This window comes from Xenopus laevis, chromosome 8S, assembly GCF_017654675.1.
Source record: "Xenopus laevis strain J_2021 chromosome 8S, Xenopus_laevis_v10.1, whole genome shotgun sequence".
Taxonomy (NCBI): Eukaryota; Metazoa; Chordata; class Amphibia; order Anura; family Pipidae; genus Xenopus; species Xenopus laevis.
The window spans coordinates 38131982-38155868 of NC_054386.1; the positions used below are offsets into that span (position 1 = coordinate 38131982).

At 37.6% G+C, this 23887-nt stretch overlaps 1 protein-coding gene across 1 annotated transcript in view; it reads right to left on the bottom strand.

Moving 5' to 3' along the window:
- Positions 1-18027, bottom strand: part of mecp2.S (methyl-CpG binding protein 2 S homeolog) — a 31247-nt gene extending 13220 nt beyond the window's left edge. Inside the window, 1 exon segment of the mRNA NM_001088385.1 lies at positions 17991-18027. Within this exon segment, the coding sequence (NP_001081854.1) occupies positions 17991-18022 (32 nt within the window). The 5' untranslated portion in view covers positions 18023-18027.
- Positions 18028-23887: the final 5860 nt, after the last annotated feature.

Genomic DNA, 23887 nt, shown 5'->3' on the forward strand with positions numbered 1-23887 from the left:
TCCTATACTACAGTGCAGTGTGCTGCCAGCTCCTCTGCACAGCCTGGGAAAGGAGGCTGCAGGAAGTGGAACAGACGGGAGGGAAGAGTAAGGTTTTTGCAGGCATTTTCAAGAAATCAAATCAAAGCACTACTTTTTAAAGCACAGTCATTCAGTATTTAAAATAGTATAATGCACAAATTCTTGTTTTTCACACAATATGTCTCTTTAAAAGGACAAGGAAAGCCTCACCATAAATGCAGGGGGGCCCAGGGGTCTGCTTCCTCTATAGCTAACAAGAACCACCCTTCCACAGCAGCTCTCTTACCTGCGGCAGGGGTATCGAATCGCAAGTCGGCAGGGATCGGAGAAAAGGGCAGGACTTGGTCTGGGAGTGGGTGGAATCGAGTCAGTTGGGAGTGGGCGGGAGGATGGGGAGTGCACTGGACCCCTCTGAAGATTGTTTTGCAGGGGGGCCTGGCGCACTCTAGTTACACCACTGAAGCTAAGTAATGTATCTGCTATTACAATCACTTCAGGGAAAGAATTCTATAACCTGCCACTATTTTAATTCTAGTTCAGCATTGAAAGGCTTTAAAATTATACCAGTCAAACTGTAACTTAATAGTTCCAAGGCTGTCTTATGACCTTATAAACGCACTTTGCTGGGTCCTTGGTACTTGTTCAAGCTCATATTGCTCAATAAGATATAGAGACAAATGTATAAAAGATGTGTAGCTTGGTAACCAAAGGCATTTCATCTTGTGTCTGCTGCACAATGCACACAGGTATGGTATCATATCTGAATTGCGGAGGGTTTGCAGGATAAGGGTCTTTCTATTCTGTGGAGTATCATGACAAAGGAACCGTAACACAACAAATTAAACTGTATTATTTAAAATATAATGCACGGTTGCACTGGTAAAATTGGTTTGTTTGCAACTGTACTTTAGTATATATTAACAAGCTGCTGTGTAGCCATGGGGGCAGCCATTTAAAGCTGAAAAAGGAGAAAAGGCACAGGATACACAGCAGATAATGGATAAGCTTGGTAGTATACAATGTGATTCTACATAGCTTATCTGTTATCTACTATTTGTCTTGTATGGCTGCCCTCATGACTACACAGTTGTTTGTTTATATAAACTATTGTAGTCTTTCTGAAGCAAACACCCCAGTTTAACCAGTGCAAGGCAACACTACATTATTTATTCATTACTTAAAACACTTTCATTTTTTTAAAGTTACTGTTGCTTTAAAGCTACTTAAAAACATGTAAAAAGAATAAATAATGTAAAGATCAAATGGGATTTATGCTACTTAGGTTACCATTGGAGTATAGTCTTATAATTAAAGGGCATGTAAAGACAAAAAAATAAAATCCCATTTTTACTTTCTTTAAAGGAACAGTAAAGTGTTTTAAAGTAATGAAAATATATTGCAGTGTTGCCCTGCACTGGTATAACTGCTTCAGAAACACTATTATTGTTTATATAAATAAGCTGCTGTGTAGCAATGGGGGCAGCCATTCAAAGGAGAAATAGCTCAAGTTACACAGCAAATAGCAGATAAGCTCTGACTGTCTAATGGTGTTATCTGTTATCCATTCGTTAACCTGTGCCATATAGCCGTTTTTCAATTTCCGCCATTGCTCAACAGCAGCTTTTTTATATGAATTATAGTAGTGTTTCTGAAGCAAACAGATCAGTTTTACCAGTGCAGGGCAACAGTACATTTCATTTACTGCTGTGGATAGGAATTGTCAGATGGTCCCTAACTGCTGGGCAGGGAAACAATCATACTTATAAACAGCAGGGGGAGCCCCCACCTTACTTCCCAGTCATGCAGAACTCAAGCAGCTTTGTTTATGACGATCCCTAACCAGCCCACACCACACTGAGCATGTGAACAGTCTTAGTCTTGCAAAGATGTTTAACAAAGCATAAATTATTTGTTTGATTAGGCTTGTGGTGCAGTAAGTTCATGTTTATATTTAGTATACAAAATACAGCATTTCTAGCCTTATTCTATTTTAGACTTTACATGCCCTTTAAAGAGAGAAGACAAATCAGTAAATTTCTGTTTACATAGAAAACTATGGTAGATGGAATTGCTGTATTTATATGTACTTGTGGATTTAAATTTGCTCTGTGGGAAATAAATCCAATGCTGAATGTAATAATAATTTATTTTTTCAGTGTTTAAAATAAATGCACAGTTATTAAATGAACAATGATCTTTTTTCTTACGTTAAGGGGTTATTTATTGAAGTCGAGTTGTTTTACTATAAAATTCGATTTTTTTTTTTTGCGATTTATTATACCGCGAGGATGGAAAAAGTCAGAATCTGAAAATACTACATCTCCAAGCTGTAGGGGTCCTGTAGAAGTCAATGGCAAAGGTCCAATTTTAAATTTGAAGATATCATGGTCTGCGCTGTGTTACAGCCTAAAAAAATCAACATTTAGGGGTTTCAAGCGATTTCAAGAAAAATTCAAGCGTTTGGGCATACAACCCGAAAATGTGGGGTTTTTTCCCACAAAAACCTGAATTTTTTGAGTTTTTTTCGGAACCGATTTTATAGAGTTTTTTCAATGATAAATAAGGTCAAACCATGGAGTCTAGTTTGGTCAGACTTTTTTTTACTTAAAAAAATCTGATTTTGATAAATAACCCCCTAAGTATTAATAATAGAAGAACGTTTTTGAAACAGAAATATTTTTTTCAGTCTGGAATTGTTTAGGCAGCTCAATGCTTATAAGAGCAAGTCTAGATGAGTGATGTGCAGAAGCTGGACACACACAGGTGAAGAGAAAAGGCAGGTTTCGTGGATGATGCCATAACGTGTTCAGTGTAAGAACAGGCTCTGTTATGTGTCAATCCTTGGTACAGTGTTTATGATGACACCAAAAAGTCTACTCTCTCAGACTACCCACCACCTTCATACACTACAGGTATGAGACCTGTTATCCAGAATGCTTGGGACCTGGGGTTTTTCCAGATAAGGGGTTATTGCTTCCAATAAGGATTACATTTATTTTAGTTAATCATTTTTAAAAATCTGGATTATTTGGATAAAATGGAGTCCATGGGAGACACCTATTCCATAATGCGGAGCTTTCTGGATAACGGGTTTCTGGATAACGAATCCCATACCTGTACTAAGTAGTTTGGGGACAGTTGACCAAGAAAATAATACCAATAATATATTGATAATTTAACAATAGATGCTCATGGCATTTTATTTGAATTGTTAAGAGAAATTAACATTTCAAATTGCTTTTATTTTCCTTAATTCTATTGAGGCTTCTCTAGGCAGCGGGGTCTTAAACTGTAAACAGAGACCTAGAGCATTTCAGATAATGAAGGGAAGCTAGGGAAACATCACAGACAAAGTTGCTGTTTACCTTCAAACAACTAGTTGTTTTCAGATAGATCACCAGAAATAAAGACTTTTTCCAATTACTTTCTATTTTCTCTCTGGGAAGGGGGTCGTTTGCTGACCCTCTAAACTGTTCTAACTTGAAACATTTAGTTGATACATTTCTTATCTTTGTCCCTGCTGAGCAGAATCTCTGGGTTTCATTAAAGGAATAGTTCAGCATGAAAATAAAAACTGGGTAAATAGATAGGCTGAGCAAAATAAAAAATGTTTCTAATATAGTTAGTTAGCCAAAAATGTAATATATAAAGGCTGGAGTGAACAGATGTCTAATAAAACAGCCAGAATCCAACTTCCTGCTTTTAAGCTCTATAACTCTGAGTTAGTCAGCGACTTGAAGGGGGGCCACATGGTACATTTCTGTTCAGTGAGTTTGTAATTGATCCTCAGCATTCAGCTCAGATTCAAAAGCAACAGATATGACCCATGTGGCCCCCCTCAAGTCTCTGATTGGTTACTGCCTGGTAGCCAGGGTAACCAGTCAGTGTAAACCAAGAGAGCTGAAAAGCAGGAAGTAGTGTTCTGACTGACTTGTTATACGTCAAATCACTCCAGCCTTTATACATTACATTTTTGGCTAACTAACTATATTAGAAACATTTTTTATTTTGCACATCCTATCTATTTATCCAGTTTTTATTTTTACACTGAACAATTCCTTTAAAGGCAGCTTTTAGAATTGATACAATAGTTGCGAATACTCCAGAGATGCTGATGAGAAATGGAACAACTAAATGTTGTAAATATGTAACAGTTTAGAGTCTGCGCCTGAATTACTGAGCTGCCAGACTCAAACACCAGAGACATTAAACTTTAAACTTAGATTTTGGAAAAACAGTAAAAAATAAATAATGGAACGTAATTGAAAAAAGTCTTTATTTTTGGGGAACAATCTGAAAACAACTAAACTGAAAAAAAAAAAGTGTTTGTAAGGTGAACAACCCCTTTAAAGCACTATTTTTTAGACCAGGGCTGTCCAACTGGTGGCCCTCGACCCCCTTTGTGTGGCCCCAAGTCTAAACTTTAAAAGGTATCACTACAGAGATTAACTGACCCCTGCATTGTTTAAACCTCAAATTCAGACTAATCCCCTGTATTGTTTACACCTGTGATCCCCCTGTATTGTTCACACTTGTGACACCTCTATTGTTCACATCCTAAAGTCTGTACTGTTCACACCTGAGACCCAGACTGAAACTGTCCACATTGTTCACACTTTATCCTGATGGGTTTCCCAGTCTCCTGCTCTGCCTTCCCTATGCTCCCTGTGTGTGCCTCACTCTACCTGTGTGTGCCCTGCTCTGCCTGTGGAATATAAGCCTGGTATTTGTTTTGGGGGTTTGTTAGCATTTGAAAATAAATTATTGTTAGTGGCCCCTAAGGTGTTTAATCATGTGCTGGAGGTGCGGTGTTATCCACAGGGGATGAGGACGGAGGCATATGAATATAAGGGTATGTCTTAATATGACAACTTTTTTCACATATGAGTTGATTAGTGATATCCCTGCAGTGAGCATCCACCATTTGGTTTTTTGGTGTGTTACCACCATTAATGTGGATATGGTCTTGTGGTAATATGGGTGTGGTTTAAAGTGGGTGTGGTTTTAAAAACAGGGAGTGGTCAACACTGGCCTACATTATCGGCCCTCCACCATGTAGGCCAGAAAAATTTCGGTAACACAGAAGTTGGACAGCACTGATTGAGACTAATTCAGCACGGCAACATGCAGTATGTATATATATATATATATATATATATATATATATATATATATATATATATATATACACACATATACACACACACACTTCCAAACGAGTATCCGCACTCCAAGGCTAACCGTTTCAGCAAAGGGAGGGGTGCACTGTAATTTTGTATACACCAATTATCTTCAGACCAGCACTCCCTGGTAAAAAATTAGATTATTTATTGTTGGATAGTATCAATGCCCGCCGTTTCGGTCCCCATTAGGACCTTTTTCAAGGATGATACAAAACATTAAAAAACTCACATTAAAAAACTCACATTAAAAAACAAAAGTGCATAATCTTAGACCAATCAGTGCCCTCATTCAATTAACTCATCAATGTAAATCATGTGTTCAATTAAATACCCATTAACATATGGTGAATAATAATTTAGTGAAAATGACAATATTGTATTTACCATGCACATATCAAACGTATATAAATATTTGTCTATGTATTTTTCATAAAAACAAATACGTGAATAAATATTTAATACACAATGAGAGTATTAGATATTTATTCATGTATTTATCTTAAAAAAATAAAAATATATATATATTTATTTATTATAGTAATTAATTAACAGCATGAAATAAAGGTAAAGAAAATTAATTGACCGAAAAACTGTACATGCACCATAAAATTTGAATGCTAAATGCATGTCTTTTTATTACAGGCAAGGGATCCGTTATCCAGAAACCCATTATCCAGAATTACAGAAAGGCTATCTCTCATAGACTATTATAATCAAATAATCCAAATTTTTAAAAATGATTTCCTTTTTCTGTGTAATAATAAAACAGTACCTTGTACTTGATCCAAACTAAGATATAATTAATCCTTTTTGAAAGGAAAACCAGCCTATTGGGTTTATTTAATGTTTATATGATTTTTTGGAAGATTTAATTTATGAAGATCCAAATTATGGAAAGATCAGTTATCCGGAAATCCCCAGGTCCTGAGCATACTGGATAACGTCCCATTTCAGCAAGATAGTCTAGGGATGCACCAAATCCACTATTTTGGATTCGGCCGAACCCCTGAATACTTTGTGAAAGATTCGGGCGAATACAACCCTAATTTGCAAATCAAATCATTGCGGGATGGGAAAAAACGTGCAGCAATTTTTTTTTCTTATTTACTTTGGTTTAAAGGATTCGGATTGGTACAAGGATTCAGCCGAATCCTGCTGAAAATGGGTGAATGGCCGAATACAGAACCGAATCCTCGATTCGGTGCATCCCTAAGATATTCCAATATATCCTTATTCTTTGCTGAAAATATTTTTCTAGGGGGAAGCATATTTAAAGGGGTGGTTCATCTTTAAAGTAACTTTTATTATGTTATAGAACAACCAATTCTAAGCAACTTTTCAATTGGTTTCAAATGATTTATTTTTTATAGTTTTATAGTTATTTGACTTTTTCTTCTGATTCTTTGCAGCTTTCAAATGGGTGTCGATGTCCCCTTCTAAAAAAACAAATGCTCTATAAGGCTACAAATGTATTTTTATTGCTACTTTTATTACTCATCCTATTCACATTCTCTCCTTTTTATATTCCAGTCTCTTATTCAGATCAATGCATGGTTGCTAGGGTAATTTGGACCCTAGTTACCAGATTGCTTAAAATGCACATTGAAGAGCTGTTGAATAAAAAGCTGAATAACTCAAAAACCACAAATAATAAAAAAAACAATTGCAAATTATCTCAGAATATCACTATCATCATCATACTAAAAGTTATCTCAAAGGTGAACAACCCCTTTAAGGTTACCAAATGACAAGATTAGATTTTCAGGATACATTTTATTGAATTACATTAGTTTTAAGACAATGCTCATTCATTTTAAGGCTTAACAAGTAGGACTGGTGTTGCAGCTCAGTGCTACCAATTTGGAACATTGCATAGCAGAAAGAAGAGTTTGGCTGCACAAAGGAAAAATACTCTGGTAACATGTTGCTTCATAACTCAGAATACATACCAATCCTGACCCTTAATATCATGAAACACATCTCAGTCGTTCAAAAGGGATGGGACTAAAAATAATGTGCTATTGTAGCAACCAAAACAGTCTCATGTCCAAAATCAACCACATTATGGTTTGACATTCAACTTTTTCACATGCAGATTTAAAGGAGAAGGAAAGGCTAAAATTTATATATATATATATAAATATACCAGTAAACCCTCAAAATAATGCTGCTTTGAGTCATCTGTCAAAAGAAACACAGCATTTCTTTCCTTCTTTTGTGTACACATGGGCTTCTGTATCAGACTTCCTGTTTTCAGTATAAACCTCCCACCCCCCGTTGTAATCTGAGACCAGAGCTGTGCATGAGCAGGGAGAGACACAAAGCTAATATGGCAGCTGCTATCCCAAACAGAGAGCTTCTAGAGCTTCAGTAAAAATAAGATTTTTCATGAGTGTGACTATTCTTCCAATTTAAAAAAGTTTAAGCATGATCTAAATAATTTTCAATTTTGTCACGTCTTATATTTCTCCAGCTTGCAAATTTCTTGCAATATATTAAAGCCCTTCTGTTTTTCTGTTGACCTAAAGTGTTTGCCTCCTCTGAGCTGGACTACCCTATTAGAACATATTGTAAACCTGTAAAAATACAGATCTGAAAAGTGACCAAAACATATAATTAAATCAAGAAAATTCTTAGAAGGACCATAAGGGAAAGACTCCAAGTCTCATTTAAAGGAAACCTTTTATATAACCTTCATATTCAGATATATTACTCATCCTTCCTCAAAACATGTAATGATACAGAAAGAAAAATGTTTTGAAAGCATTTTACCTCCTAAAACTCATTATATCAGAGCTGCAGAGATGTTTACAGGTCATAAGCAAGGCTGAAATGAAGAGTGGGAGTGTCTCTTCTTATGCTGCTGCCTGATCATTCCCCTATAACAATATACCTTAAATGTTCAAAATAAAGCAATAGATGTGAAGGGGGTTGCAAGGGAATAAATGCAGCAGTTCTGGAACAATTTATGTTTAGGTGCAGGGAGTTGCAAGGGAATAACTGCAGCTGAGTTACAAAGGAAAACTGAAAAGATGTTGATCATGGGCATTTATTTTACCTGGCTGTACTCATGAGCATATTCATGTGTTTTACTTTGTTTGTGCTTGACTGCAGCATGCTGCATTTCCTTGAGCTATCAATAGATAAATAGAGGGTTGAGTTTGGAACGGGAAAAACCGTACTTAGCTGCGTCCAAAAATAGTTTAAACTCAATATGTGCATTTTTTTTGCGATCAGCGTATGAAAAATAGATAAGAATTTTAGAGAATACGTTTTCTAAATGCTAGTATTTTGCCCCTAAATATATTTATGTACATACTAGATGAAACAGAGGCTTTATTCAGTGGCATAACTATAGAGGGAGCAGAGCCCGCAGTTGCAGGGAGGCCCGGGAAAAGTGGAGCCCGGACTGCTGGGTCTGTTTCCTCTATAGTTAACAAGAAACCTCCCCCTTTCCCCAGCCGCTCTCTTACCTGCGGCGGGAAACAAAGACAGGGGTGGAGCATGTGCAGAATTCAGGCAGGGTCCGGGCAGAGATTGGGCAGGGTCCTGGTGGAGAGTGGGCAGATGTGGGAGGATGGAGATCGGAGCGCACTGGGCTCCTCTGAAGTTTTTGTTTTGCAGGGGGGTCCAGCACACTCTATTTACGTCACTGGCTTAAATAAACCATGATGTTCCAAACCCCTATGGAAACCACTTCCATCCAAATTCACCCGAGACACTCAATTTTATTTTAAAAATTTACAGCGAATAAACATATAAAGAGTTTCTTAAAAAATCTCACATGTGGAAATGAAACTCGCAAATAGTACATTTCTGGATTTCTCCATTATCTTTGCTGTGGTGCCTGTTGTCTGGCTCTATATGGTGCACAAAAGTCAAGAGTCAGAACATGGGCAAAATGTTTTCAGATGCAAGAATTTAAAAAGGTTTTCTCACACAAAAATAGATACATTTACATATGTACATCCTGGACCTATACAAATAAAACCTCAGCATTTAAATCTTCTTCTGTTTAAACCAAAAGCAGCATTAAAGCTATATTTTTGTACTCATGAGTATTGCACAGAAGTATTTAGTTTTTTACACTTCTGTAATCAAGGCCATATTGAAAAGAACATGCTGCCAACCTCTTCAAAATGAGATCTACTGACTGGCAGTACATATATATATCTTGGCGTGTTAAATGCACAGCATCGATTCATAAACCAGAGACTTTCTTGCATCTGATATAATAATAATTATAATTAACTGCAGCCTAACTGGGCCTGTTCAAGGTGGTTTCAGGCAAATCCATGACGTTAGATATATTTACAATAAAGTACTGCACGGACTAACCATAACTGACTTGTACTTGTGATGAACAGTTTCTGGAAGTGCAAGGAAGGGATGTAATGAGTGTCTTGGGAATACAACGGAATAAATTGTACTGTCAGACAAGGCTACTAGGTCATCATTTTTGACATCCTGAGATTGCATCTAGCAAATGATCATTGAACAAAGCATTGTCACATACAGTAAATGGTCTTATGAGTGGGAACAACTGTGTGTGAACAAGAATGGCTCTGCCAAATGTACATTCCACCTGTAGAAAACATATACCATTTGCAAGATCCTGATCGTATAGAGCAGATTGTAACCACTGTGCTTACAAGCCCTGCTGCAAAGCATACTGTTTTTGTAGTGAGAAGAGTTTTTAAGGTGTGCCCAGAAATCACCCCTGAGGTACCTGTGGCCAGCTTGCCGTCTCCACGCATCAATACTCATAACTCCCACACATTTCCAGTAAGAGTGACGGGGCACTTCTAGTCTTATTAATATACAGTATTTTAGAAGCAGATAAGGATGATGTTTGAATAATAATTTCAGATGTCATGTATCCATAACAACTCATATGTAGAGGAACTACAGAACAGGTATGGGACCTGTTATACAGAATACTCAGGATCTGGGGCTTTCCGCTTAAAGGATCTTTCTGTAATTTGGATCTTCATACCTTGTGTACTAGAAAGTCATGTAAATATTAAATAAACCCAACAGGCTGGTTTAGCTTCTGATAAGGACTAATTATATATTAGTTTGAATCAAGTACAGGGCACTTTTATTATTACAGAGAAAAAAGGAAATCATTTTAGAAATACTTTTTAAAAATTTGGATAAAATGGAGTCTATGGGAAACAGACTTTCCATAATTTCGAGCTTTCTAGATAACGGTTTTCATACCTGTATTCCATAAGACAGCTACTAAAAATGGTTGGGATCTTACTTATCCTCACTGTCAAGGTTTAAGTTATGCCAATACACACACAATTCTACAGTTACATAACAATACAATACCGTGGAACAGTAATATCAAAAAAATTTAAGTTTTTTAAAGTAATATCTGTTATCCATTATTTAACCTGTGCCATTTAGCCATTTTCAATTTCCGCCATTGCTACACAGCAGTTTCTGAAGCAAACATCAGTTTTACCAGTGCAGGGGAAAAGTTCATGATATTTTCATTACTTTAAAACACTTGCATTTTATGGTGTTACTGTTCCTTTAACATGTTTGACCTAAATTTCACGGAACCTTGAGAAAATGTCTGTAATATTCAATTCAGTTCAGCAGGACTTTACAGGCCATTAAAGCTTATGGAATTGGTACATGTTTACGTCATTGTGTCACTGAGCATACGGTGTTTAGAAACAAGAATTCAAATTGTAAAACAATAAAATGACTTAGCACCCAAGCACATGAAATACTAAACTGTTAGCAGTATTCATGCCTGCAGAAAATAGAAAAGCAAGTAGAGAGAGTTCAATAGGATACCTGCACAAAACCACTAGCGTAGGCAATTGATGGCTTTGTACATGACCGAACATACTTAGCATACGAGCGGTTTCCTTAAGCAGCACTGATGCATTAGCATAGCCTATTGTGATCTTTAAAGAGCAAGTCCCATGAATCAAACTCACTAGATGTAAATAAAAGCACAAGCAATAAGATGCTGTCAATCGTGACAGTGCCTGTAAGTTGTAGAAACATCCAAATTTTCCTGTTTTTGGACAACAGTTGTAAATAACTGGTGATAGATTTTTTTTTTATAATACGTTTTTGCAGAAAAGTTCTGGTGGTGGTGTGACAACAGTGTAAAACTAGATACGTACAAGCAGATTATGTTTTCGACCAAACAGGCCAATATCTGACCATGGGTTTGAGTCCCAATAACCTGTTTCTTGGAGTTTTCATTACTGTTAACCGCTAGAGCAGTAAACTGTTTACATCATGTGATATCCTTTTGATTTCTTAGAATATGCTTATGAATCTTTTTCTTTTACTTTCAGGATGTGGCATCTAAGTCTGCCCACAAAAGTGTGTGATCTTTAATGATCTATGCAAAGTCTGAGAGCCTTCTGTGCTGCAGGCAGCTGTCAGAAAACACTGGCTGTGTAAACTGCTCTGTGACGAACTAACATTAATCTGTGCCATTTTTTCCCTGTACAGTAAATGAACTGCAACTAAGAATGATGCTCGTATAATCTTGCACGCAGATTGGTTTAAGGGATGTGTTGTATAAATGTTCTCATTACAACTATAACAGGGCGCGTTTAGCCCTGTAATTAATGAAGCTCTTTTGATGCAAGTATCTTAAAAACAGCTGCATTTGATGCACACACATTTTGCTAAATCTAAAAACAACAGTATCAGTATACAGTTAAACTACATCTTCATGTGCATATGATGTAAATCTGAGACAAAGGTCTGCACAACTGAACATATCAGCTAATCGATTTCATTATGTTCGGCCTACTGTATTTGTGCTCATATTTTCATTTTAATGCAAATATATTTTGTAATTGCAGTAGATTGCATTTCTTTGTGTGTTTATTAAATAAAAATGAGATTTGCGTGTTGAACTCACAAAAACGCAGTTAATTGAAATTTACAAAAAACAGACAAATGCAATATATGCATTATTATAATTATTGCGGTCTCTCTGGTGTTTGGCATTAGTAGCTACTATGTAAACCAGGTTGCTGGATCTCTAAATTGTTACGACTTGCTACATTTATTGATCCTGGGATTCCTCTGAGGCTTTAGAGAAATTTTACTAATGTATCGATGATAACTGTAAGTAATGTATCAATTGTAATAATTGCACAGACTTCAGTAAAGGTCAGGTAGAATGCACAATAGGGCCTGCAAGAAAAGCCAATGCACTAGCCAATGGACCAGAGGATTGGGGGGGTTCAGACCAGCTCCTGCATGAAATGTTAAGGTTGTGGGTGGGAGAGCAGGAGAAGAGCTCAACCCAGACATGACCGCGACCCAAAGATTTTTTTGCAGGAGCTGGTATTAAATCTGCCCTACCCTCGGGTCCCGCGAGTTCCGGGCGCCCCCATGCATTGGCTTTTCTTGCAGGCCCTATTGTGCATTCTACCTGACCTAGCATTGCCAACTTCAGCTGCCTAAATTTATAGACTTGCGATATAAATAGAGGGGGAACGACAGGCCGGGCATGAGTTGGGAGGGGGTGGGTTACGGTCGGGTGCGGGTTGAGAATTTCTCGACCCGCATGCCACTACAATGCACTCCCTCTTAAAAGTGCACTGGCAGACATGGCATCAGCTTGTAGGCGCACACATACAAAAGCAAACATTTTCGTGCAGATCTGCACAGCCATGCCAGTGCACTTTTAAAAGGAGTGGAGCACATTTTTCATTTTCTTTTATAAGCATTTGTAGAAAACACAGCCCAATGTGCCACTTGAATAAAGAAATACAGTTGCTTTAGGAAAAGGAAAATTGGACAGGCAGCTTAAAATAAGAGGCATGAAAAGCCCCTACTATATTTTAGGGGAGGGAAGTATGGAATAGAGATTTCCTTGCCCTGAAAATACACCACTGAAATAGCACCAAGCATGACATTAGCCTAAGGGCAATGATACATAGTGCTACCTGTCACCTGCAATTTGTTGCAACTTCAAAACACTAGAAAATACCATGCAACGGGCAATACTGCGAACTGAAAACAGTTTATTATATAGCAAAATAAACTATAATTCTAAGAAACTTTCCAATATACATTACTTACACATTCCAATGGTTTAAATGGAAATGCAACTGAAAGCTGCATCTGGCAGTTTACATTTTCTGCACCACTGACTCTAGCTCTTTTTTTTTTAATCTCGTTTTATAGCATAACAGTGTAGCCGAAGCAGCAAAACTGACTTTTGCTCAATTGTTTCATGAGTCAGAACCAAAGAACAGAAAAGGATGAACTTACACTGCTTTCAATAGCAATTACTTTTTTTACAAATAGTTTTAAAACCATAGGAAATGTTTAATGAATGCATATTTGAAAGTTGCTTAGTATTACATTTTCTTTCATTATGCAAACAACTGTTTTTGGGTGGAGGACCCTTTTTTTTACGACGTAACAAAAATAAATTGCAAGATGTCTAGAAAAGTCTAGTTAGAAGGGCAGCAGTGTTTGCATCTAATAGGAAAGAAAAGCCTAAAGCACTGGTGATGTCAAAACACGCTGGCCTCTGGTATTTTCTTCCATGGCACCGCCACTTTCTCCTCAAACTCACATGTCCTATGTGCTGCCTTAAAGGGATACTGTCACGGGAAAACATTTTTTTTTTTTCTTTCAAAACACATCAGTTAATATTGCTGCTTCAGCAGACTTCTGCACTGAAATCCAAAAGAGCAAACAGATATTTTTATAATCAATTTTGAAATCTGACATGGGGCTAGTCATGTTGTCAGTTTCCCATGTGCCCTCAATCTTGTGACTTGTACTCTAATAAACGTCAGTCACCCTTTAGGGCTAGTCCACACGGGGAGATAGCGACGCGTTTGCGGTCGCGGCGACAAAGAGCCGCGACAGTCGCCGCGACCGGCGCAGGCGACAGTTTTGTATGGGCGCCTATGTAAAAACGCCTGTGCTAACCACACGAGGCGATGCGCTTTTCAACAGTCGTCTGAAAAAGCCTGGCGAGGCATTTTCAGGCGACTGTTGAAAAGCGCATCGCCTCGTGTGGTTAGCACAGGCGTTTTTACATAGGCGCCCATACAAAACTGTCGCCGCGCTTTGTCGCCGCGACCGCAAACGCGTCGCTATCTCCCCGTGTGGACTAGCCCTTACTGCTGCACTTTCCTGAGTGATATCACCCCTCTCTCCAACCCCCCAACAGCTTGTCAACAGAACAATGGAAAGTAACCAGATAACAGCTCCCTGGTAGATATTAAAATAGCACTCAATAGAAAAATATCTATGTCCCATGTGACGCCTTCAGTTACATTGTGTAGGAGAAACAATAGCCTGTCTGAAAGCAGTTCCATCAAGTGGTGCTGCCTCTTCCTGAAATCACATGACCAGTCAAAATGACCTGAGTTGGCTGCCTACACACCAATATTACAACTAAAAAAATACACTTGTTGGTTGCCGAATTAAATTTTATACGGCAGAGTGAATTATTTGCAGCGTCCTTTAGAAATAAAAACTACACAATAAAAATAAAGACAGAATCCCTTTAAGGTGCAAAATAGCACCTGTTATTTCACTTGTCCGCAAGGTGTTCCTGCAAATGCAATCACTGAAATCACTTAGCCATCTGCATATATTAGCGACCTCCCTAATTCTTCATTAGATCTGGAAAGCTGAAAGACATATTTGGGCTGACCAAATATACAGTTAATGCACAAGGGGGCATACATGGTATGCCAATTGCTTTTCTTGTTTGGGCTGTCAGATAATCAGGAAGTGAAGAGCAGCTGCGGTTCCTGTACACTTCCTCACCTGTCTGTGTTCCTTACACTAGCAGATATAGTGCATCAGCAGATTACATTTTCAAACCTGCCTGAATGACAATGGATTATCGTACCAAAGTACAAATACTAAAAATCATACTAAATGTCATTGGCAAACTTTAGTTTACGGTAATTAATATGTTGTGATGGGTATTTCTGCTTATGTGTACTGCGAGCCTAGATGAATATAGGTATCCTGTACACTGTGGTATTTATACGCAGTAAAATAATTATGGCTGTTTAAATCTTAAAGGGATCCTGTCATCGGAAAACATGTTTTTTTCAAAACGCATCAGTTAATAGTGCTACTCCAGCAGAATTCTGCACTTAAATCCATTTCTCTAAAGAGCAAACAGATTTTTGTTATATTCAATTTTGAAATCTGACATGGGGCTAGACATTTTGTCAATTTCCCAGCTGCCCCAAGTCATGTGACTTGTGCCTGCACTTTAGGAGATAAATGCTTTCTGGCAGATTGCTGTTTTTCCTTCTCAATGTAACTGAATGCGTCTCAGTGAGACATGGGTTTTTACTATTGAGTGTTGTTACCTTCCCATTGTTCTTTTGTTTGGCTGCTGGGGGGGAAAAGGGAGGGGGTGATATAACTCCAACTTGCAGTACAGCAGTAAAGAGTGACTGAAGTTTATCAGAGCACAAGTCACATGACTTGGGGCAGCTGGGAAATTGACAATATGTCTAGCCCCATGTTAGATTTCTAAATTGAATATAAAAAAATCTGTTTGCCCTTTTGAGAAATGGATTTCAGTGCAGAATTCTGCTGGAGCAGCACTATTAACGGATTCATTTTGAATTTTTTTTTTCCCATGACAGTATCCCTTTAAAGCACTCCTATGGGACTTCTATGGATTAAAACACAGAGGGGGTTATTTAAAAAAATCCTAATTTCTCTGATTGATTAAAAAAAAAAAAATCTGGCCAAATTTAAGTCCACAATTTACTCTTATCATGAAAAAAAAAACCACGAAAAAAATCAGATTGTCAAAAAGCGCAACTTTTTCGGATTGACGCACAAAAAAAAAATAAATCTTAATTTTTCGGATTGGATGCTTGAAAAGGTCAGAATTTTTCGTGAAAGCATCAGAAAAGCCGTAATGTTCGGATTATCGGACAAAACCCAGCGCAGACAATAATAAAAAATATCTTAAGTTCCAAATAGGACCTCTGCCACTTCAACAGGACCTCGACAGGTTGAAGATGGAGTATTTTCAGATTCTGACTTTTTGCAGCCTCAGGGTATAATACATCTCAAAAAATGTGAGGTTTTTTTTCCACTAAAAATTCAGATTTTATAGTAAACATACTAAAAAAATTTCCCATTTAGACTTTAATAAATAACCCCCAGAGTGTGCATAGTGTAAAACATCACCAGAGTATGGAGGAGGGCACCAATACAGTGTTTAAAGGGTTGTTAACCTTTGAATTAAATGTTAGTATGATATAGAAAGGGATATTCTGAGGAAATCTGCAATTGGTTTTTCGTATTTTTATTATTTCTGGTTTTTGAGTTATTCAGCAGCTCTCCAGTTTGCCATTTCAGCAGTCTGGTTGCTGGGGTCCCAATGAAGCTGGCCATTGACGCAAAGATCCAATCGTAGGAATCATTGTACGATCGGACTTCCCCATCTCCCGACCAGTCACTAACCATTCAGATCAATGTCTTACCATTCCGACCAAATAAAGTAGTTAAAGAACAGATCAGCCGATGTTCTGCCCCTGACAGCAATCATACGATAGACAAAGCTAGTGACAGTCTCCCTCTGAAAATCGTATGATCGGCAATACATGCAGAGATATTATCAGCAGCCGACAGAAATCTTTTAACCTGTCTGATCGACCAAACAATCGATCTCCGCCGGACGAAAAATGACGGGACTCTCCACACATGGTCCGAAAATCGTACTAATCCACGATTTGTACGATCGGATCGTTGCGTCTATGGCCAGCTTTACCTGAGCAGCCATGCACTTATTTGATTAAGAGACTGGATTATGTATAGGAGAGATATAAAAAATAGCCTTAACAATACATTTGTAGCCCATTTGTTTTTATAGAAGGGGGTCAGTGAAAGATGGAAAGAATCAAAATTTAAAGGGCAATCATTCAAAAACTATAAAATAAATAAAATAATGAAGACCAATTGAAAGGTAGCATTAGCCATTCTATAACAAAAGTTAACTGAAAGGTGAACCAACGCTTTAAATAAAGTGTCACCTGGCAGATATAAACAGAAGCACCTTATTTCATCCGCCAGTAAACTTGCAAAATGCAATCAAAGCGTTTTCATTACAGCCGATAAGAAATGCTTTGATTGGTTGCTACGGGTGACTGTATTTCGGTTTGCAAATGAGGCCCTATACGGGTCACCACATGACACAGGGGTATCCAAGGAAACCTGGCGTACCCCTAGAATTAGGTCACTGGGATGCAGGGGACAAATGACGTAGCAGCAGTGCATTTGAGTACATTTGAGTACAGCAGCAGGGTGCGTAGGGACATTCACAGGACACTGCAACAGAGCAGATAGTCGGGAGATTGGGTACCACAAGAGCAAATATTGCCAGAGAGGGGCGTGTCCTGCAGCAGATACCCCTGGCCAGGCCCCTGCTGTTGCTTGTGTATACAGAAAGCAGGCCTCCTATTCTGATGGGCTCAATGACGCAATGGCAAGCTAACAGTGCAACATGGGGGTGCTGTCATTGGAACCCTTTCCCTGCCAGCAGCAGCACCAACACAAAGCAAGCGTCATAAGCACCCCCCAAAAAAACGCAGCTCCAAGCAGCACAAACTGTGACATTTTATTCTAGCACAGCCCCGCCTCCCCACCCCAAGAATACCATTATAGCGCTCGGCATACAAACACCCAGCAGGGGCCCGCCCCTCTCACACACAGGAGGAGATCATGACAGGCATGCGGGGAGAAAGGGAGGAAAGCAGACCGGCCGAGGCGCACCCCCTCACTCACAGTCTCTCCTCTCCGCTCGGCGCAGCGGCCATTTTCTAACGGCTCCTCCACAGGCTGAGTGAGGAGGGGAAAGGGCGGGCGAGTAGACGTCACAGCAGAGAGCCTACCTGCCTCCTTCACTGTGACGCGAGGATGTTCCATTGTGCGGAAGGGAAAGGAGGAGCCAGAGGCGGGAATAGAGTAAACCGCCCACCGGTTCGAAAAGCCCCCCCCCCTCCGCCTAGGACAATTGCTGACCTTATATTAGAAATCAGGGGTTACTCGTAGTTGTGGCGGGAAATGCAGTTGTTTAGGTTTCTGCTAGTAACATGTGTTTTTGGATTCATGAGGAAAGCCACATAGTAGTGTGTTCCAAACTGAAGTTCGAATCAGCTTCCCTCAAAAGTACTGCATAGTATTGTTCTTTTTGCTCATGGGCAGCAGGGCAGGTCGTAGGGGGTTGTGCAACTCCAAAGGCTTCCCCCCATAACACCACAAATAACCTGACCCTGAAGAAAAGCCATGGGCAAAAATTAATGTTGAGATAAGGTTGAAACATAATTTGTCTCTGAAATTAAATATTTCCTTCCTCTATAAATAGCCTAGTACCTTCATGCTTATATGGGGGATGAAATGGCTAAAGTAAACTTGATAACACATTTTTCCCTAATAAAAGAACGTCTGTGAAGAGTCTCATTTATCTGGGGTCAACGTATACAGTCAGGGTCGGACTGGGCCGGCGGGGCTCCAGGAAAAAACCCAGTGGGCCCAGGCTCTTGTGGTCTCCACCGGCCAAGACCTGCTCCCTAGATTCGCTCCCCAGATTAAGTTTCCTGCCGCGACCCCTCTATTTTGGGCAGGTCGAGGCAAATACAAAGTGTGCGCATGCAGTGCTGCGGGGGACGACTTGGCGGGGAGTCGACTCGGCAGGGGACGTGGAGAGGGGCCATGCGGCAGCAGCCCCGGTGTTCCCCGGGCCCCCCTGCATACAGTATCTAGTAGAATCAAGTCAAAGGCAACTGGACATTTAAAGTTATTCTTTAAAACTTTTTGAGTGGCTTCTTCACTTCAATAAGTCGTAGGATATTCCCCCGCATTTATAGAATTCCCTACCACTTTAGTTGAACTGAAGAAGCCACTCAGATGAGTGGTGAAACATTTCAGCACTCTAAGGGCCTTATATCTGTCTGAGTATTTTAATCAAAAAAGTCCAACCAAACTAGAATCCACAATTTGACCGTATTTATTATTAAAAACGCACAATTTAATCTGATTGGGGACAAACCCAGAAAAATCTTGCGAAATCCGAATCGTACATTTTTTTCTGCGTTTTTTCTCAAATTGCTCGAGAAATTTTTTTTCCCTGAAAAACTAGAATTTTTCGGATTTGTGCCCGAAAAGTTCTGAGTCGGATATTCAGGCTAATTCCAGTGCAGACCACAGAAACTTCCAAATAGGATAGGGACCTTTCCCATTCACTTATATATACAACCTTGGCAGGTCTGTGATGCTGGATTTTCAGATTCAGACAAGCAATTCTGTCTTATTTATGGCTGAGCTTCTAACTATGTTTATAAATTAACAAAGACCAAAGGGATAACAGATGCTCTCTGAAACCCTGAAACTCACTGCAGGGTTTTGAGCAAAATAAAAAAAAGCATGGCAAACAAAACAGTCCGCAGATAGGTAATTAGGGATTTATTTAGTAATATAAAATGAAATGTGTATAATATAAAACATATAATTGGGGGAAATAGTAGAAACATTACAAATGTTTCTTTCCTTTCTACAGTGACTATGTATATGGTGCAACCCTACATTTTATTTTGTGATAATATCTCTATGCACCGTCACATGTACATTCATAAAAATATGCTGAAAATCATATTTAGCAATTATATGTGTGTGTATAACGTGTATATATATATATATATATATATAATATATATATATATATATATATATATATATATATATATATATATATATATATATATATATATATATATATATATATATATATATATATATATATATATATATATATCTCTCTCAACACTGCTTGGATATTACATATTGCTTACAGAAACAAATTACTTTTGCTTTGTTTATATTTCCCCTATTATGCATGGTTAGGTCTAATATTGGTTACATATGCCCAGATTTGGTTGCCCAACTGTTTAGTCGTGTATGTGACTTCAAGGGTGTGGAGGATTGTTGGTTTGTCTAGACTGAAAATTTAATCTGATTTACTGGATGGTGTAACAGTGGATAAAAAATACAGAAGAGCTGACACTCCTCACTTCCTGTCAGATTTACTCATTTAGTAACAGCTGGCTGGTCAGGCATTGTACTGTTTCCTCTAATACTGTATCCATTAACATATTTCAAATGAGAGAAAGGTAAACTTCTGCTTTTACCTTATTCAGTAAACACCAACATATTCTACTGTGCTGTAAATTAGAGAGGTGCATATCTATACCAAACTAATATTTAAAATAGCTTTCCCCCCTAGATTTCCAGTCTGGCCCTGGAAGGGTGTATCAAACATGCAGATTACATACAGGTAATGTCGGTAGACATTCACATAGGGTTGCCTGTGCCAGCCAGCAAAATGATACTTGATACCAAAGTTATTAATAGAGATGGCCGAACAACCTAATTTTAAAAATGAGCCAAAAGCCATATCATATTAAACTACAGGTATTTTTAAATGCATGCATAGTAATATACATACTACAGATAATAAATACAAATTTCATGCTTTCAAGAAATATGAACCTTTTTTCTTTCTTTTTTTTTTTAAACACAAAGTAAATTAATCTTATGTTTAAATGCATTTTAGGGCAGCTTCTAGCCTTTTTAAAAAAATCTTTATTTTTGCATTTTCAAGAATGAAATGAAAAATGTGTGGCATAAGAATACAAGCATATTTAACATTGAAAGAGTTTCTGGCCATTTAAGGCCAATTAATGTCTTTCAATTGTAGCCAAGGAGGGCATTATTTAAAAGAAGTCTCTTTGTTCTCCCCACACTCCAAAAGTATACAGGCTGATTAATTGTCTTCTACTGATGTGAATAATATATAATGTCTAAGGTGCTGCAGAATAAGTTGCTATAAGTGGCAGGGGTGTAACTATATAGGAAGCAGACCCTGCGGCTGCAGGGGGCCCCAGGAGGTATAGGAGCCTTATGAGACCCTAACTCATATACATTTTGAATAAATACTGGTAAAACATGTCAACCTCTAGACATTTTTGGGGCCTGAAAAATAATTTGCTGTGGGCCCAGCAATATCTAGTTACACCACTGATATATGGTATATAAATAAATGATAATAATAGTCATCCCCATCTTATGTTATACAAGAAGCTAATTTGAATTCTATGTGGTATTATACCTGACTTGTTGATAAATAGGTTTACCACATTATCTGGGAAAAATACCAACCTTTGTATATTTTAAACTCACTTCCCTATTAAAAACTTTGGTATGAAGTATCATGTTGTACCAGCCAGGCCAGAAAAATGCCAATCAGGTGGTAACCCTATTTTTAAATGTTTTATTGCCCATAAATATACCTTGCTGTGTCTTACAGTACCCTTATATTTCACATTTTCTTTGGTGTATTACAATATATTTGGTGAAAATATCAAGCAGCCATGCCCTTGCTTCTAATCTACATGACAAAAGTAAATTACCTTCCATATAATGTATATGTACTCTAAAAAGTAAAACACATTTAAACTTTATGTTCTGTCTGTAGAGAAAACCATACTTTTTCCCTTTAAAAAAATCTTACAGGAACAAGAGCCAATGTTTTTTTTATAATTTTATAATATATAAATCATATATAAAATATAGATAATATAAATATTTTTTTTCAGTATGCAAGAAACAATATTTGGGGTGAAGGTAATTTTTGCATTGGAAATATAAGTGAATGCTAATGACTTTATTGTTCCCATACAAAGTGAAAGTATGATATGATTCAAAGGTAATGTAAGCTTTTTATAAGTGTTGCCCACATTACATTTTTAGATTAATATTGAGTGTGAGTATGGAAAGTGTAATTCTGACATGTAAGGGTTAAGTAAAAATTTGATGTGTGCACGACCTGCTGAATACTGCATCTGTGTAATACGTGTTTAGCTAGCATTTGGCACATTCTGCTTTTTTATTTTAAAGGAGAATTATACCCAACATAATGTATGTAGCTGATTGTAGGCAATAGAACATTTTTAAAAAATTATATATACACAGACATGTAATAGAAAGGTGAGAGTAAAATAATAAATACAAAAATAAAATGCCTTTGTTGTAAAAATAAATGAGAGACATTTAAAATGGTACATTTCTTAAATCAGCTTAACTTTCATTACTGAACTACATTCTTGAAACTCATTTTGATAAAACAATTATCAATTGACATACAATACAAATAAGTTTATTTGTATTGTATCCATTATTTTCTGGCTATTAGTCATTTTTTTGTTTACGCCATCAGTGTTTACAGCTAAGTAAACTCTCAGTTTAGTGAGTGTATTTATGTTATGCATCTATATTATATATGTTACATATATAACATATTTTATATATTTAGGTGTGCCTCTATGGCAATTATCTTACAACGGGGCTGTAGAGTTCACTTTGTGCAGTTAGAGGGCACAAGAGAAAAAGAGGGGACAGAACAGAGCAAAGGGCAACGTGCAAGGAAAACGATGGTAGAAACGTACTAGGGAATAATGAAGTGTATTTAAAATGTTGAAGGGGAAGAAAAAAAGCAAAATAGTAGGAGAAAGTTAAGCTTATTTAGAAAAGGGAGAGAATGTAAGATTGGGAAACAAAAAAGGAGCATCAAAAGGGATTGAAGTGGAAGGAGATAAATCTGGGTGGCAGAAACAAACGGGAGGGGTGCAAAAGGAGACGAGGAAAAAGGCAGTAAAACAGAGGTGGAGAAGAAGGTGCAAATGACATAAAAAGGTAATGAAGAGAGTAAGAGGAGAGGTGGGGTAATGAGAAAAAGAGGAAAAATAAAGAAGAAAGAAAGAAAGAAAGAAAGAAAGAAAGAAAGAAAGAAAGAAAGAAAGAAAGAAAAGAAAAGAAAAGAAAAGATTATAGCATCCCATGAAATTAACTAAAGCATGTAAGAAGGAGGAACTGTTTAAGCACAGAGACAGAAGGAAAACAGCACAAAAAGAAGATTAGAAAGAACAGAATAGTGAGCAAAGTATGATTGTTATACTCGTATAGGATCCATTATCTGGAAACTCGTTATCCAAGCCATGTTTCATAGACATTTTAATCAAGTAATCTCATTTTTTTACAAATGCTTTTTTCTTTGTAATAATAAAACAGTACATTGTACTTGATACAATATATCATTGTACAAGATACAATCTATCTTTATTTGAGGCAAAACAATCATACTTAGTTTGTTTAATGTTTAAATGATTTTCAGTAGACTTAAGGTATAGAAACCAAAATGATGGAAAGTTCCCTTATCTGGAAAGCATTCTGAATAATAGGTTCCCTATCTGTATTTACCCTGCTAACAAAAATCCAAGTGTGGTCCTCCAAAGTATAAATGCTACAATACATAGCCAGTGGCATAAAAAGTTGGATGGTGCTCTCTTATAATATAGTGGGCGGGTGCAAAGGTGAGTCAGTAAACCTGCAGGGAAAGTAAGTAAGAAGTAGGGATGCACCGAATCCACTATTTTGGATTCGGCCAAACCCCCGAATCCTTTGCGAGAGATTTGGCCGAATACCAAATCTGAATCCTAATTTGCATATGCAAATTAGGGGTGGGAAGGGAAAACATTTTTTACTTCCTTGTTTTGTGACAAAAAGTCACAGGATTTTACTCCCCGCCCCTAAATTGCATATGCAAATTCGGATTCGGTTCGGCGTGGCAA